General features: G+C 46.0%; 1 protein-coding gene across 3 annotated transcripts in view; it reads left to right on the top strand.

The window, feature by feature from the left end:
• The window catches only part of PANX1 (pannexin 1), a 49334-nt gene that overhangs the window by 18513 nt on the left and 17668 nt on the right, over positions 1-13153 (top strand). For 2 of the 3 annotated variants that reach the window (XM_025419277.3, XM_035704177.2), the window contains one exon: positions 10259-10395. In XM_025419277.3, coding sequence (XP_025275062.1) covers positions 10259-10395 — 137 coding nt within the window. Of the gene's footprint in view, positions 1-5406; positions 5506-10258; positions 10396-13153 lie in introns of those variants that run through there. The other variant, XM_025419279.3, reaches the window with a different exon arrangement.

The raw sequence follows: 13153 nt of genomic DNA, 5'->3' as shown, positions 1-13153 counted from the left end.
TCTTAGTCTTGGCCTCCCTCACTGGACTGTAAGCTGTCGGAGGACAGGGATCATGCCGCCTTTAGCTTTGAATCCCCTGTGTGTCCTACATGGCACTATGTACACAGTAGATGCTCAGTGACTCCTTGGGTTGAGCTCAGCACTATTGAATTCTGGGTACCTTAGGGAGAACATCTCTTTTCTGTTGCCCCATAGTAGATACAGGAAGAAGAGAGCACTTGGGGAGGGCAAAGGTCCTTGGCTCTCTCTGACATTCTGCTGGCACAGAGGCTCTGTGCCATTAAATACCCAGCTCAGATGAACTTGGATGTCTCTCTTCTTTTCTGAGGTTTCTTGAGAAAAGAGCATTTACCCCAAAACCCGTGATGGTCTACTCAGAATGCCTTTGTATTTGCAAAGAAGTCTCATGACTGATTATCTAAATAATAGTAACAGTTGTAAGTTCTTTTCGTTTTGTTGGAGTCACTAATCTCTGATTCATTACCAGATTGAGACACTCAAGGCCTTCTCCTACACAGTAGGGTTCCTTTGTTGCCAGAACCCAAAGCTAGCTTTTAAAAGCCATCATTGAGGGAGAGATTATGCAAAAGGACTCAACAATGTTGGGTCTAGTCTCAGGCTGTGGCCCCATTACATCTAAGATCCCAGTTATCCATGGCAGGCTTTCATGGTGCAGATGTTTGAGAGCCACAGAAGATAATGACAAACGAGTAAACCAGTGAGTACAGGTGAAATTCAGATCATTCTAAGTGCACTAAAGAAAGTCATACAGGATGTGACAAAGGAAACTGTCTCTCTGTCTCCAGCGCTTGCCTTGGTGCCTGCTGCATAGAAATAAAAATGGGAGCTACTGTTTATTGAGTTCTTACTGTGTGCTGGTGCTATAGCAGGCATTTCCTTTGATCTTTTTTTTTTTTTTAAGATTTTATTTATTTATTCGTGAGAGACACAGAGAGAAAAAGAGATAGAGGCAGAGACAGCCCGATGTGGGACGTGATCCCGGGACTCCAGGATCACGCCCTGGGCCAAAGGCAGGCACTAAACCACTGAGCCACCCAGGTGTCCCTTCCTTTGATCTTTATAGGAGTTCTGTGAGGTTTTGCAGATGAGAAAAATAAGGTACACGGAGGTTAAGGGACTTGTTAGTAAAAGAGAAAACCCAGTGGCTATTCAGCATAATGAGATGTTTGTTAAAAGCAATATTCAGGAATAAAGAGGCCAGAGCCCTGTTTTATAGATGTACCTAATTTGCTCCTTGAAGCTCACGGGCCTTCCCTCTATCTAATTGGACTGTCAAGTGGTCCCATGCAGATTAGACCCCTGTGTCAGTGAAGGCTGGCTAGACAGTAGCTTTCTTTTAACCCTTTTCGACTTAAAAGTGTCTCTGACATTGCTCGTGGCCTTTAAATGACCTGTTCATTCGACATTTTTCTTAGGCTGACCTCATGCCCCTTGACATCCTTTTTTGGGCAGAATCCTTATGTTCATTTTGAAATGGTGCCTCGTTTCCCCACCACACTCTTACAATGCAGAAGTCAAGACCACGTTTCCTTTGGTAGAGGTGCGGCAAGTCTGGCACTGCCACAAGAACCTATTCTGTCTCTCAAATCTCCTATTCCCCCTATGACACTTCAGAAGATACAGTTTATCTGATCTGTCCCTTCCCTTGTGTGGGTCCAGCCTCCATCATTACTGAGTAAAGCCCATGCCTGCAATCGCCTTCACCTTGCCAACAATCTTATTCTGCACAGAACAGCAGTAAGTGTTTGGGGGTAGGTCTTCACGCACCAGCTGTTGACCACATGGGGCTGCTCTGGTTGGCTCTGGTTGGCTCTGGTTTTTGATGACACTTTCTTATGAACTCAGGCCTGGAGCGTGGGCCCAGGCTTCTGGGAAGATTGAGGCTGGCCATTTCCTGCAGGTTCTTGTGTCATTGGCTGGCCTGGCATTGCCCGCAGCACCTGTTCTTCTCCACTCCTCCCTGCCCTGCCTCCATCTTCTCTCCTCCCTGGTCACTCATTCCCAGGTTGTCATCACATTGGACAAAGAGCAGGGCCACACACTTAGGATTGTGTCACACCTATGCCCGGTATTGACTGTCTGACATTGGAAGTTACCCTGAGCCTTATTTCTGCATCTGACAAATGGAACTAAGTGATAACCAGTCCATAGGCTCTTTCATTGAATTGAACAAGAGCATTTAATTCCTATTTAATCATAGTATTTAATAAATGACTCCCATTCTCCTTTAGTAGGCGATTCTGTGATGGGAAGAGCTTCTGTGTGATGGGTACACAGGGGAATACCAGCATAATGGGGGAGTCACACTGGTTCTTAAGCCTTGGAGTATACACGATGCCCATTTGCCACAGGCTCTTCTTTTTGGCTCCATTTGGCCATGTGTCATGTTTTAGAAATGCCTCCAGGCAGGTCTCTCTAGTCCTTGTGCATTTTGCTTTTTATCCTTGGGTGCCTTCCTTATACACCCCTTCATCACACTAGTGTGTTTTTATCAGGATTGGTGCTGTTTGGTTAATACTCTTGGTACAGATTTTGTGTGATTTTGCCAAGGACAACTATTCTTTTTTTAACACATAAGTGGCATCCCAGCAGAGGTGTTTGTGCCCAGACTGGGCTAGGACCTAGTGGTAACAGAAGAGACTGGAAGCCAATGTGTGCTGTGACTGGTTCTTCATACCATCTCTCACCTACACGATGGCGATAGACTCTTGACCTGTGTCTGCTTCTATTCTTGACTCTGGATGGGCAATTACTGACACAGCGTCCAGAGTAAACCTTTTAAAATGAAAATCAGAAAATGTATTTGCTTTAAAGATTCTGAAATTATTCTGTGTGAGTTTTCGGGTTGAGAAAATGAGTAATTATGTTGGTATATTTGGTATCTAGAGGGTCTCTCTGTAAAAGATAAAAGATACAAATATGGACTGGGGGAAGGCCATGGTGTTAAATTGGAATTTGAATATTCAGCATAAGCTCTCTCTCTCTTTCTCTCTCTCTCTCTCTCTCTCCCTCTCTCCCTCTCTCCCTCTCCCTCCCTCCCTCCCTCCCTCCCTCTCTCTCCTTCCGTCCCTCTCTCTCTCTCTCTCTCTCTCACACACACACACACACACACACACACACACACCTCACTGATTTCCTTGCTGTGTCTGCTGAAGGCAGCTAAGAGCAATGGCATCCCAGTAGCAATGAGCACATCCAGCATCCCTAGGTTTAGACATTTTCTTACCCACTAAAAGGAACCAAGGGCTCCCTGAAGAAATGGCCAGTGGGAGGGCTGGGGCAGGGAACGTATAAGAGGAACCCAGAACATCTTGGGCCATGATGTGCAGAGTGCTCAGAAATGAAGGGGAATGTGTCAAAGGACATGGGAGCTGGTTTGAAACAGTTTGAGCATCAAAATGGGTAACAGCGACAGCTTGTAAAGTTTTGAAAAAAGACTATATGAGTCCATATTGATACTGAAAAATGTAAATTGGAGGAAGAGGAAGTTCCTCTTTGTAGTATAATGGTGACTAACAAACACAGAGGGAAGGATAAGGTTGGAAAACTATTTGCAACCCCAGCAGAAGCGTCTGATTTACCACGGGGTGAAAACTTTGCTGGGGAATGGGATACGTCCACAGTCAGAGATTTCCACTCAGACAAATTATTTCTCAGGGAAAAAGGCATTTTTACGGCACAGCCCTGACAACAGCTTAACCAAGAAACGGTCATATGTGACATCACTTGCCCTGAAGGAAACTGATGTTTGGTGCCTCCTGAGGTGTCCTGCAGAGGCCCTATACCCATTTGTGGGAGTCCTGCCTGCAGTGCAGAACCTGGTCAGAGCATGCAGTCAGATGAACATAAATCAAGAGGCATCACACAAAACAGAGGACCTGTGTTCTTCACCCCTGTTAAGGTCGCAGATGACAGAGAAAGGCTATGGAACCCTTCCAGGGTAAGACAACTAAAGACACGTGACATCTGAATGCATGGTGTCTGGTGTGGGATTGGATCCTGAGAGGAGGGGGAGAAAGTTTCTGTAAAGGAGAGTTAGGAAAATCCAAATACAGATAGCAGTATTGCATCTTAAAAAAATTGATAATTGTACTGGGTCATATATGAATGTTTTGTCCTTAGAAGATATATACTTCTGAGAAAAAGCGTCATGACCTTTGCAACTTACTCTCAAGCTGATCAGGAAGAAAAAGAAATTATGTATTATGTATACATGTATAGAGAGGACAGGTGTCAAAATGTTGACAGTAGTTGAGTATTTGTGATTTCACTATTATGTTCTTTTTTTTTTCAAATACTGATACTATATTTTATGCATGTTTATGGATTTTACGGAATTCTTCCAGTTGTGTTGAGCTGTAACTGACATATGATGTTGTATAAATATAAGGTATGCCATGTAATGATTTGACAGATGCATATATTGTAAAATGATTACCACAGTAAGTTTAGCTAACATCTAGCACCTCACATAGTCTTTTATTTTGTGATGAGAACTTTTAAGATCTGTTTGCTTATTAGCAGCTTTTAAGTGTACAAATACAGTATTGTAGTTTTAACTATAATCACTGTGCTATTACACCCCCAGAACTTCTTTCCTTATACCTGGAAGTATGTACCCTTTGACCACCATCACCCATTTCCTGTACCCCACCCCCATATTCCACCTCTGGCAACTACCAAACTGTTCTCCATTTCTAGGAGTTTGGTTTTACTAGATAAAACATTTAAGTGAGATCATATAAGATTTGTCTTTCTCTCTCTGACTTATTTTACTCATCATAATGTCCTCAAAGTCCATCCATGTGGCAAATGGCAGGATTTCCTTCCTTTTTTTGGCTGACCATCATTGCAGTATTCCTGTAATTTCTCTGTAGGTCTGAAAAAAATCCAAGTAAAATGCTCATTTTTTTTTTAAAAAGGTAAATACAACAAAATATTGCTTTAAACTCCAGGGTGTCTCTTATCTTATTTTCTGTAATTTTCTGTGTATTTGAGTTAATCAATCTCAGATGTTAAAAGTAATCTAATATTTAAATACATTGAGTACTATTTTGCCTCTTTCCTAGAACACTGAGTTCTTTTCATGCCTTTTTTTGCCCTGGTACCCAGGTCATGAGAATTTTATTCACTGGACAATCATCAGGTTTTACCCTGGGTTTACACAAGCTCCTCTTTCCTGTGGTGTAGACTTTCAAGGTTCCTCACCACAGAAAAGAAACTGCTCAGACTACTACTTAGTTCTCCAGTCTGTTCTTTTGGGTAGGGCTGACTCCATGGTTCCGTGCAGGCAGGGTCTGATTCCAGCTTCCTTTTCTCTTCTGCTCTTGCATTTAGCAAGCTTAATCTGTTGTGTTGCTTATGCCATCAGTGATTCCCTGAATGAAAGGAGCCTCGTAGGTTCCATCTGAGGCTCGCCAGCTTGGTTGTGTGTACCCTTTGACTGTGCAGTCTGCTGGTCACCCATCCTGGACCACATGGTCGGTAGGTACAGGCTGTTATTCCTGTCCATTTAGTGAGAGCGTTGTGCACCGATGGGGCCTTTTCTAATTTGTTAGGCCTCGAAGGGGAAAACCATTCATTCTGCTCTATAGAGCCGGGATAGGTAGCGAAGTACCTGAGGACTTGGAACTCAGTTACAAGAAAACACTTGATTAGCCCTGGTTGGGTTCTCTTTAAAAGCCAGGGCAGGGGGGCAGCCAGGGGGGCTCAGCGGTTTAACGCTGCCTTCAGCCCAGGGCGTGATCCTGGAGACCCAGGATCGAGTCCCGCATCAGGCTCCCTGCATGGAGCCTGCTTCTCCCTCTGCCTGTGTCTCTGCCTATCTCTCTCTCTCTCTCTCTCTCTCTCTCTCTGTCTTATTCATAAATAAATAAAATCTTAAAAAAAAAAAAAAAGCCGGGGACGGGGGTTGCCTGGGTGTCTCAGTTGGTTAGGTGTCTGACTCTTGATTTTGGCTCAGGTCATAGTCTTGAGGTTGTGAGATCAAGCCCCACGTCAGACATGGAGGCTGTTTGGGATTCCCTCTCTCCCTCTTCCTCTGTCCCTCCCACCCCACCTCCCTCTCTAAGAAAGGAAAAATTCGGGTTTGGGTGTGGAAAACAGAGACCTGATGAGTCAATTTGATTTAAGGGGAAACAAAACTGTTGTTTCAACTCAGTGCCTTTTTTTTTCTTGTCAGTGTGGGCTATAGACATTCTTGCATTTTCCCACTGGTTTGAAACATGTTTGCACCTGGGGGTCAGTGCCTTCAAATGAAGGCCTAGTAGCCCATTTGGGACTTCCAGAATGCATTTACTTGCTGTGTGAGGCTTTGGGTTGATGTATCCTGGAAAGACGAAAGGGGAGAAATTTGGTTCTTTTTAAGAAAGAGATCTAGTTCTAAGATTCTAAGGCTCAGGCTAAGGCCAGGAGGATGGATAGGGAGATGTCTGTGGTGTGGGTCCCTCACTTAGCTGGTGCCACGCGTCCATGGGGCACATGAACACACATTCCCTCCACACGATCTTTCACTGCATCTGGCCAGACACATCAGAGTAAAGCCCGCAGCAGCCTCTGGACTCTCAGCAAGTCGAAAGTTGTGGGGTTCTTTGTTCCTGGTGTAAACCTGAAACTCCTTTCTTGCTTTCTGCACAGTTGTGAAAGACAGTTCATATCTCACTAAAGCTACTCCCTAGAAATCAGAGTGCTCATTCAGCCATCACACAACACAGAGGAGTGGGAAGAGTGTGGGAATGTGGCTGGAGGGTCGCTGTGGGTCAGCAGGGAGCTCTGTTTCCTCAACTATCTAATGGGATGGTGCTATCTTACCAGGATGCTTGAACATTGAGACAGTACTTATGATAGTTGTTCAAAACATTTAAAGCACCCGACAAGTGTTACTTATTTGATACAGGGTTCTATATGCAGTTGAGAGAGCCAGAAAGACTGTGTGTGTGTGTGTGTGTGTGTGTGTGTGTGTGTGTGTTCGTGTATATGTGTGTCTACCCTGTTGGTGGAGTTGCGATAAGATACACATGCATGTTTATACAGCGTAGTTGAAGGTGATGATGCGCATGTCTCTGATGGAGCTCAGTAGGGAGGAAGCTTCATGGCTTTGAAAGATGGACCATGGCAGTAAACAGTGTAGATGGGACATTGACTTAACAAGCAAGTGTCAGACATAGCCCCCCCTCCCCCCCCAGAGGTACTAGTGTGAGGAAAGACACAGATTTTAGGAACAGATCGGGCCTGGGCAAGCCATAGCATTGATTGGGCTGGATTGGAGCATCGGTTTGGGTTTATACTGTGGGCAGTAGGAACCAGCAAAAAAATGTTGAGCCAAGGAAGTGTGAAGACTAGAACTGGGCTTTTAGGAAGAATAATCTGGTGAATAGTTTCAAACAGCCAGAGGAGGGAGAAACTGGAAGCTTTCCTTACTGGAAGGCCACTAGGAAAATATATAAAGCACCTTACATATTTCCCAATATTATTTTGAAGACTGAATGAGGTAGAAGTTATGGAAGTACATTTGGAGAGAGGAGTCAGGACCATCCAGGTCCCGAGCATCCTAGGCTCCCAGCAGCAGCTGAGCACCCTGGCAGGTGTGCCTGGAAGCCAGGATGGGATGGGCTGTTCCCAGGGGGCAGAGGCACTGGGCTGCACAACCCACCCAGCTCATGGCAGTCTCCTCCCCTACCACCACCCTCATGCTTTGCCCTTCTCAGTACCACCACCTTTCACTTTGGCTCTCGCTGCTGCCTGGCTCTTGACTTCCTTTGTTTCTCATTGCAGGCCTGGGACTACACCTCAGGGCTTGATCTGTTTCCTTTCCAGGATTTGGCCTTGACTTCCCAGAAAGCTCTGCCCCTCCTTGTCACTTGGAATCACTTGTTCAAACCGCCTCCTTTCTGACAGAGCCCTGGCTCCCAGGACCTCCCCAGTGTGCCCTCGCTGGAGTGACTGGCCCAGAGTGTTTTTAAGAGATCAAGAGATTAAAATTCTGCTGTTACCAGTTACTAGCTTGGCTAGGAATTAGCTTTGGGTTCATCCAGGGTAAAAGGAAAATAAGATACATTTCTCCCTCCCTCTCTGATTGGGTTGTGAGGTTTAAATGAGGCAGTGATTTAAGGACTGCTTAGTGTCCTGTGAATATTGGTTGTCTGATGTCTTTTCTTCTGACCTTCCATTCCAGATGAAGAACACTTACTCCTGAGCTCAGCGCATCCTCATTTTCCGTCTCTCTAGACTCAGTTATATTTCTTTCTTCCCCTTTTGCAGAAACTGTGGTGTAAAAAGTTTAATTATTTATGCTCTGGCAGTTTCCACCAGTGCCTTGGAAGAGATTTGGGAGGTCCCAAGATAGGACATGCCCCACCTCTTCCTATAGAAAGAATGTTAGTACGTGTTGGCTGTGTGGTACTGCCAGGACTATACCAAGAGATGCCTGGGCCAGACAGATTTTCATGAAATCCTAGTAGCAGTGTCCATTTTCATGAGAAAGTATTTGGACAGATGTTGCCAAGTAAGCAGCTCACCAGAAACCATCCATCTATGACCTGGGCCTGGCTTCCTCCCGTGTGTCTGCCGCTCGCTCAGTAAGCCTTGGTGGGTGGGACTGCCTAGGCAGCACTTAGCAAAGTCATGCTAACTCCAGAGCTTTGTGGCCTGAGTCCTGTGACCCTGTGTTGTTCCGACTAGTCTATTTTTTAAAAAATGCAAGAACCCAAGTTTAACATGTGAGCATTGAAAGGTCCTTGAAACCTGTGACCTACCCCCAACTCATGTTTGAGCCATTCCTAGCTGGCAAGAACTTACCGTATCATAGGACACTTTCTGATGATATGGGACTTTTCAGTGATCTCTCTCTTTTTTTTTTTTTTAAGATTTTACTTATTTGTGCATGAGAGACACACAGAAAGAGGCAGGAACACAGGTAGAGGGAGAAGCAGGCTCCCTGTGGGGAGCCTGATGCGGGCCTGGATCATGACCTGAGCCGAAGGCAGATGCTCAACCACTGAGCCACCCAGGTGCCCCTCAGTGATCTCTTCTAAGGGCTCCTGCCAAGGAGTCCTTTCTTGATATCTGTGGGCGTAGAAGTACCTGATGAAGGGGGGGTGGTGCTCCGGGCCCATTGTACCTCCTCCACTGCAAGAATCTGCTCCCTGGAAAACCTCCATTACTACCCTCTCCTACCACAAGTAAAAAGCCCCACCCCCTCCCCAAGGGAGGTTACCCTTTGGGACTTTTTTTTTGCCCCAGGGATGAGGGAAGCCTACCCCAGTGGCTTCCTACCATCCTTTCCCCTCTTTGTAGGGTGGACATGCCCCTGCTCTGTAAAGCAATAATGGAGCCTGCTAGTTCACAGAGAAGGATGTAATACTTCCTGAGCAACTGCCGGGAACCAGGCAGTGTACAGAGAATGCAGGCATTAATGCCATTGTCCGTTTGGAGAGCCTTGGGTTCAGAAAGTGAAGTGACCTGAGGTCACCCAGCTATGAGCAGCAGGCTTGGGTGGCAATAAGAACCAGCATCAGAGCACGAGCACTTAGCACCTGCTAGGCTGTGCGGGGTGTGGAAGGCAGTGTGGCTGCTCTGGGCCTGAGCCTCTGGTTACTGTGCCTGCATACGTAGGCACATGCTCCCCCATGTTTCCCGCCACCTCACCCTAAACCCATCCCCTGTCTGCAGGTCTACACTATCCTGCTGGGGCTGTGCTCTCACCTATGCCACCTTTTTTCTTGGAAGAGACAAAAAAACAATTTGCCATCCCATGATCTATCACCCAAAGGTTCCTTTGGCCTTCCTTGGTCAGGCTAAAAGTCCTGACTTCTCTGTTCTGAAGGACCTCTCCTGTAGTCCAGTTTTCTGATCAGCCCTTCTCCTCCTCCCCCTGCTCCATAACCCTCCCTTGTCTCAGTCCTCACCCAATTCAGGTGGCCCTGTACATGTCTCCCTGCTATACTTTTGGCTTTGGATCTTTTCCTGCCCACTTTTTCTTTTTATGGTGGTTGCACTTCTTTCCAGAGCTTACCCCAGCTGAGCCCAAGCTGCTGTCATGACCACTGTCGACCAAAAATGTCTTAAATTCTCAGTCTGAATATGATGCTGGGCACTGGGCTTTAGCTTTGACCTACTCTTGGCGTGGTGCTCCATGACTTTGCTAATACTGAGAGACCTGAGGTGGGGAGGGGGGCCAAGGAGGAAAGGTCCATACTCTGCACTCATTTATTTGGCACCATCTGTTCTTGCTTCTCAGGTACTCAGATAAGCTGTTTTTCCCCAAGTTCCTTCTCCTGGCGGCAGGCTGCCTTCGTGGATTCTTACTGTTGGGCTGCTGTTCAGCAGGACTCCTTGCAGGGCGATTCTGGACGCCTTCCACTGTGGCTGCATAAGGTAACTGGGGATGTTTGCACATTTCACCTGTTTGCTTTGTAGATGTGAGAACGGAGGCCCAGAGAGGCTATGCCAGTCCACAGCCACACACAGGTGTGTCGCCAGCCAGCAGTGCTGTAACATGGATCATACAGCCATAGTGTTTTCCAGTCAAAAGAAACCTCAGAGGTTACTTGGTAGGAACCTTCACTAGCCCAATGGGGGGGGCTGAGGCACTCTTTGGATTTTAGCCCTATTCAAGTGGCTGCCTCTTGTGTCTAAGTCACCTTTCTACTCTTTCTGCCCTACAGCGTCTGACACATAGTAGGCTCTCAGTGCCTCCTGAATGCCTGGGTGGGCAGTGTTAGACAGGGGCAGAGCTAGGACTCAAACCTAGCTTTGGCTGTTGCCTTTTCCACTGGTCACAGGGTCCCTTGGGAAAAGTAAGGGCCAACATACAATTTAGTTTCCTCTAGCCAATGTGTTGCTAGAGCATTGGGAAGCCTAGTGATGATTCTCTGCGGGAGGGTGGGGGGGCGGGCATTGGCTGTAACACAGTCTTCGGGATGTAACACAGTCTTCGGGATAGATTCCTTTGCTTTTGGCTGGGTCCAGATGTTGCAAGGAAGGGAAGGCACACTGCATGGGAGACACCAGTGTCCTACAGAAAAGAGGTACAGACAGTCAGGAACTCCATGGTCGGGGGAAGGGTGGGGGGGTACATAGAAGATGGGCAGTGAGGAAATTAGCTGGATTTGGCAAGTTTGTGCAGGAGAATGTTCTCTGTGTAATGAAGTGGCTCCTTTAGGTCTTCTCTGTGTGTATAGAAGTAGGACTGTGCATCAGCCAGTCATTATTTTCAATCACTGGTTCTGTTGTCCATCATGAAAACAAGTAGAAGATTTATGTTTCTTCTTCTTTTCTCCTCCACTATGGAAAGCATGCTATTTTATTTTCTGAAAAGCCAGAAGCTGAAGTTTGACTCTCTCCAGCCTTGACCTATTATGGAACACACAGCATCCTTCTTTTTTAAAAAGAACAATTTAAGTCCTTTGCTATGACTCAGGCCTCTTCCCCTGTTTGTTTATTACATGCCGTCAGGCACAGTGATGCCCTGCAATGACTTCTTTCTTTTTTGGGGTTGGGCTTTTCTCTTTGACTTTTAATCTTAGTGTCAGTTGGGTCTCCGTCAGCCCTTCGTGTCTTAGTAGCCAGGCCAACAGAGAATAAGAATATGGATGGGCATAGTTCCAGAAGCTGAACAACTGTGTTTACAAGTCAAAATCCATGCAGTTATAGCTTAGATCCCTTTGTTCTTAGGAGAAAGGAGGTGGTAACTAGTTGCTGGGTTGGGCATTGATGGAGCCACAGAAAAAGAATGTATAATCTGGCTTGTTCAGTTTAAGAACTGGCAGAGATGTTAGAAATTGTGACTTTTAGAGTAGGAAGAAATGCGAGGATCTTGATGCAGTGTAAAGTGAAGGGCACCTAGAGAGAGCAGCAAGCTGGGGACTCAGGACTAGTTGCTGGCTCTAAGACTAGAATCAGGTCCCTGGCCATCTACTGCCCCTGCAGTGGAGAAAGAGAAACTGTGTAGAGCAGTGTGGGCAGCCAAGCCTTCGGTCTTGGAATCACTTGTTCAAACCGCCTCCTCCAGTGTCAGTGAGAGACTGAGGAGCTCTCTTTCTGGTGCTAGTAGTCTAGTTTATTTGGAAGAAAGTTTGGCTAAGAGATCTTTCCAGATTCACAGGTTTGAGGGCAAAAATTAGAGTTGGGACCAGCCAAGTTGGAGGGACCCTGGTCATCACCCCAGACTTGAAAGTCCATTCCTGGGGAGCAAAGGCTGATCCTAAGTTAGACAAGCCCTCATGGCGGCTAGAGTCCTGGTTTGAATCATTTCAGTACTGAATGAATGAGGAGATAGGAGGATTGTCAGTGTCTCTAGTCTGCCCACCAGCCCGCAGCAGAAAGGAGGCAAGTAACTTCATCCAGAACCTCAAACTTTTGTCCAGTTTTTCACATGTAATTTCAGTGGTCAATCAAAAAAAATAACCAATGTCAAGAAAACCAAGAGAAAAATCAGAACTAGAGACAGACCCACAGAACATCAAGATAATAGATTGATCAGATACACATTTAAATAATCACTGAATAATCTGGTCAAAGAATTAAGATAATATGAGGAATTTCAAGAGAAGTGGAAATTCTTGAACTGAAAACAATAGATGCTGGAGAGTTGATTTTAGCCAACTCCTTGAAGACCCGCTTGCCATATACTAGAGTGTATGCATGGCATCAGAGAGCCACACATGCAGTGGCCCCTTCCTCAGAGAACTCCCTGTCTGGTTGCAGGGGAGGTGAGAAGACAGATGCGTAGAGAGACACTGAGAGGGAGTAATCAGACAGCTCGATGGGTCATCGTGTAAACCAAGAGGAGAGTGTCCTTAGAGCGGTGAACTCTGTTCGGTGCTCTCGCAGAGGCGACAATATAGGAGGAATGAAACAAACTTACTGACCTTGGTGAAATCTTTAGTGACTCTGGCAGGAGTGATTTTAGGAGAGGCGTGGGTGCCAGATGGCAGTGGGTGAACGGGACGGGAGGAGATGAGAGTGATGGTAATAGACAATTTCTTCAGATTTTTTGTTTTTTTTCCAGAAAATCTCTCTTGCTAGGAAAAGGAAGAATGAAGAACAAGCTGAGTGGTAGCCGGAGGGAAGGTTTGGGGATGTGGGAAATTTTGTAATAGGAGGGCGTTATAGAATACACATAAATGCTGAC

Source organism: Canis lupus, chromosome 21 (assembly GCF_003254725.2).
Source record: "Canis lupus dingo isolate Sandy chromosome 21, ASM325472v2, whole genome shotgun sequence".
NCBI classification, from domain to species: Eukaryota; Metazoa; Chordata; class Mammalia; order Carnivora; family Canidae; genus Canis; species Canis lupus.
This window is presented reverse-complemented; position numbering and strand designations above follow the sequence as displayed.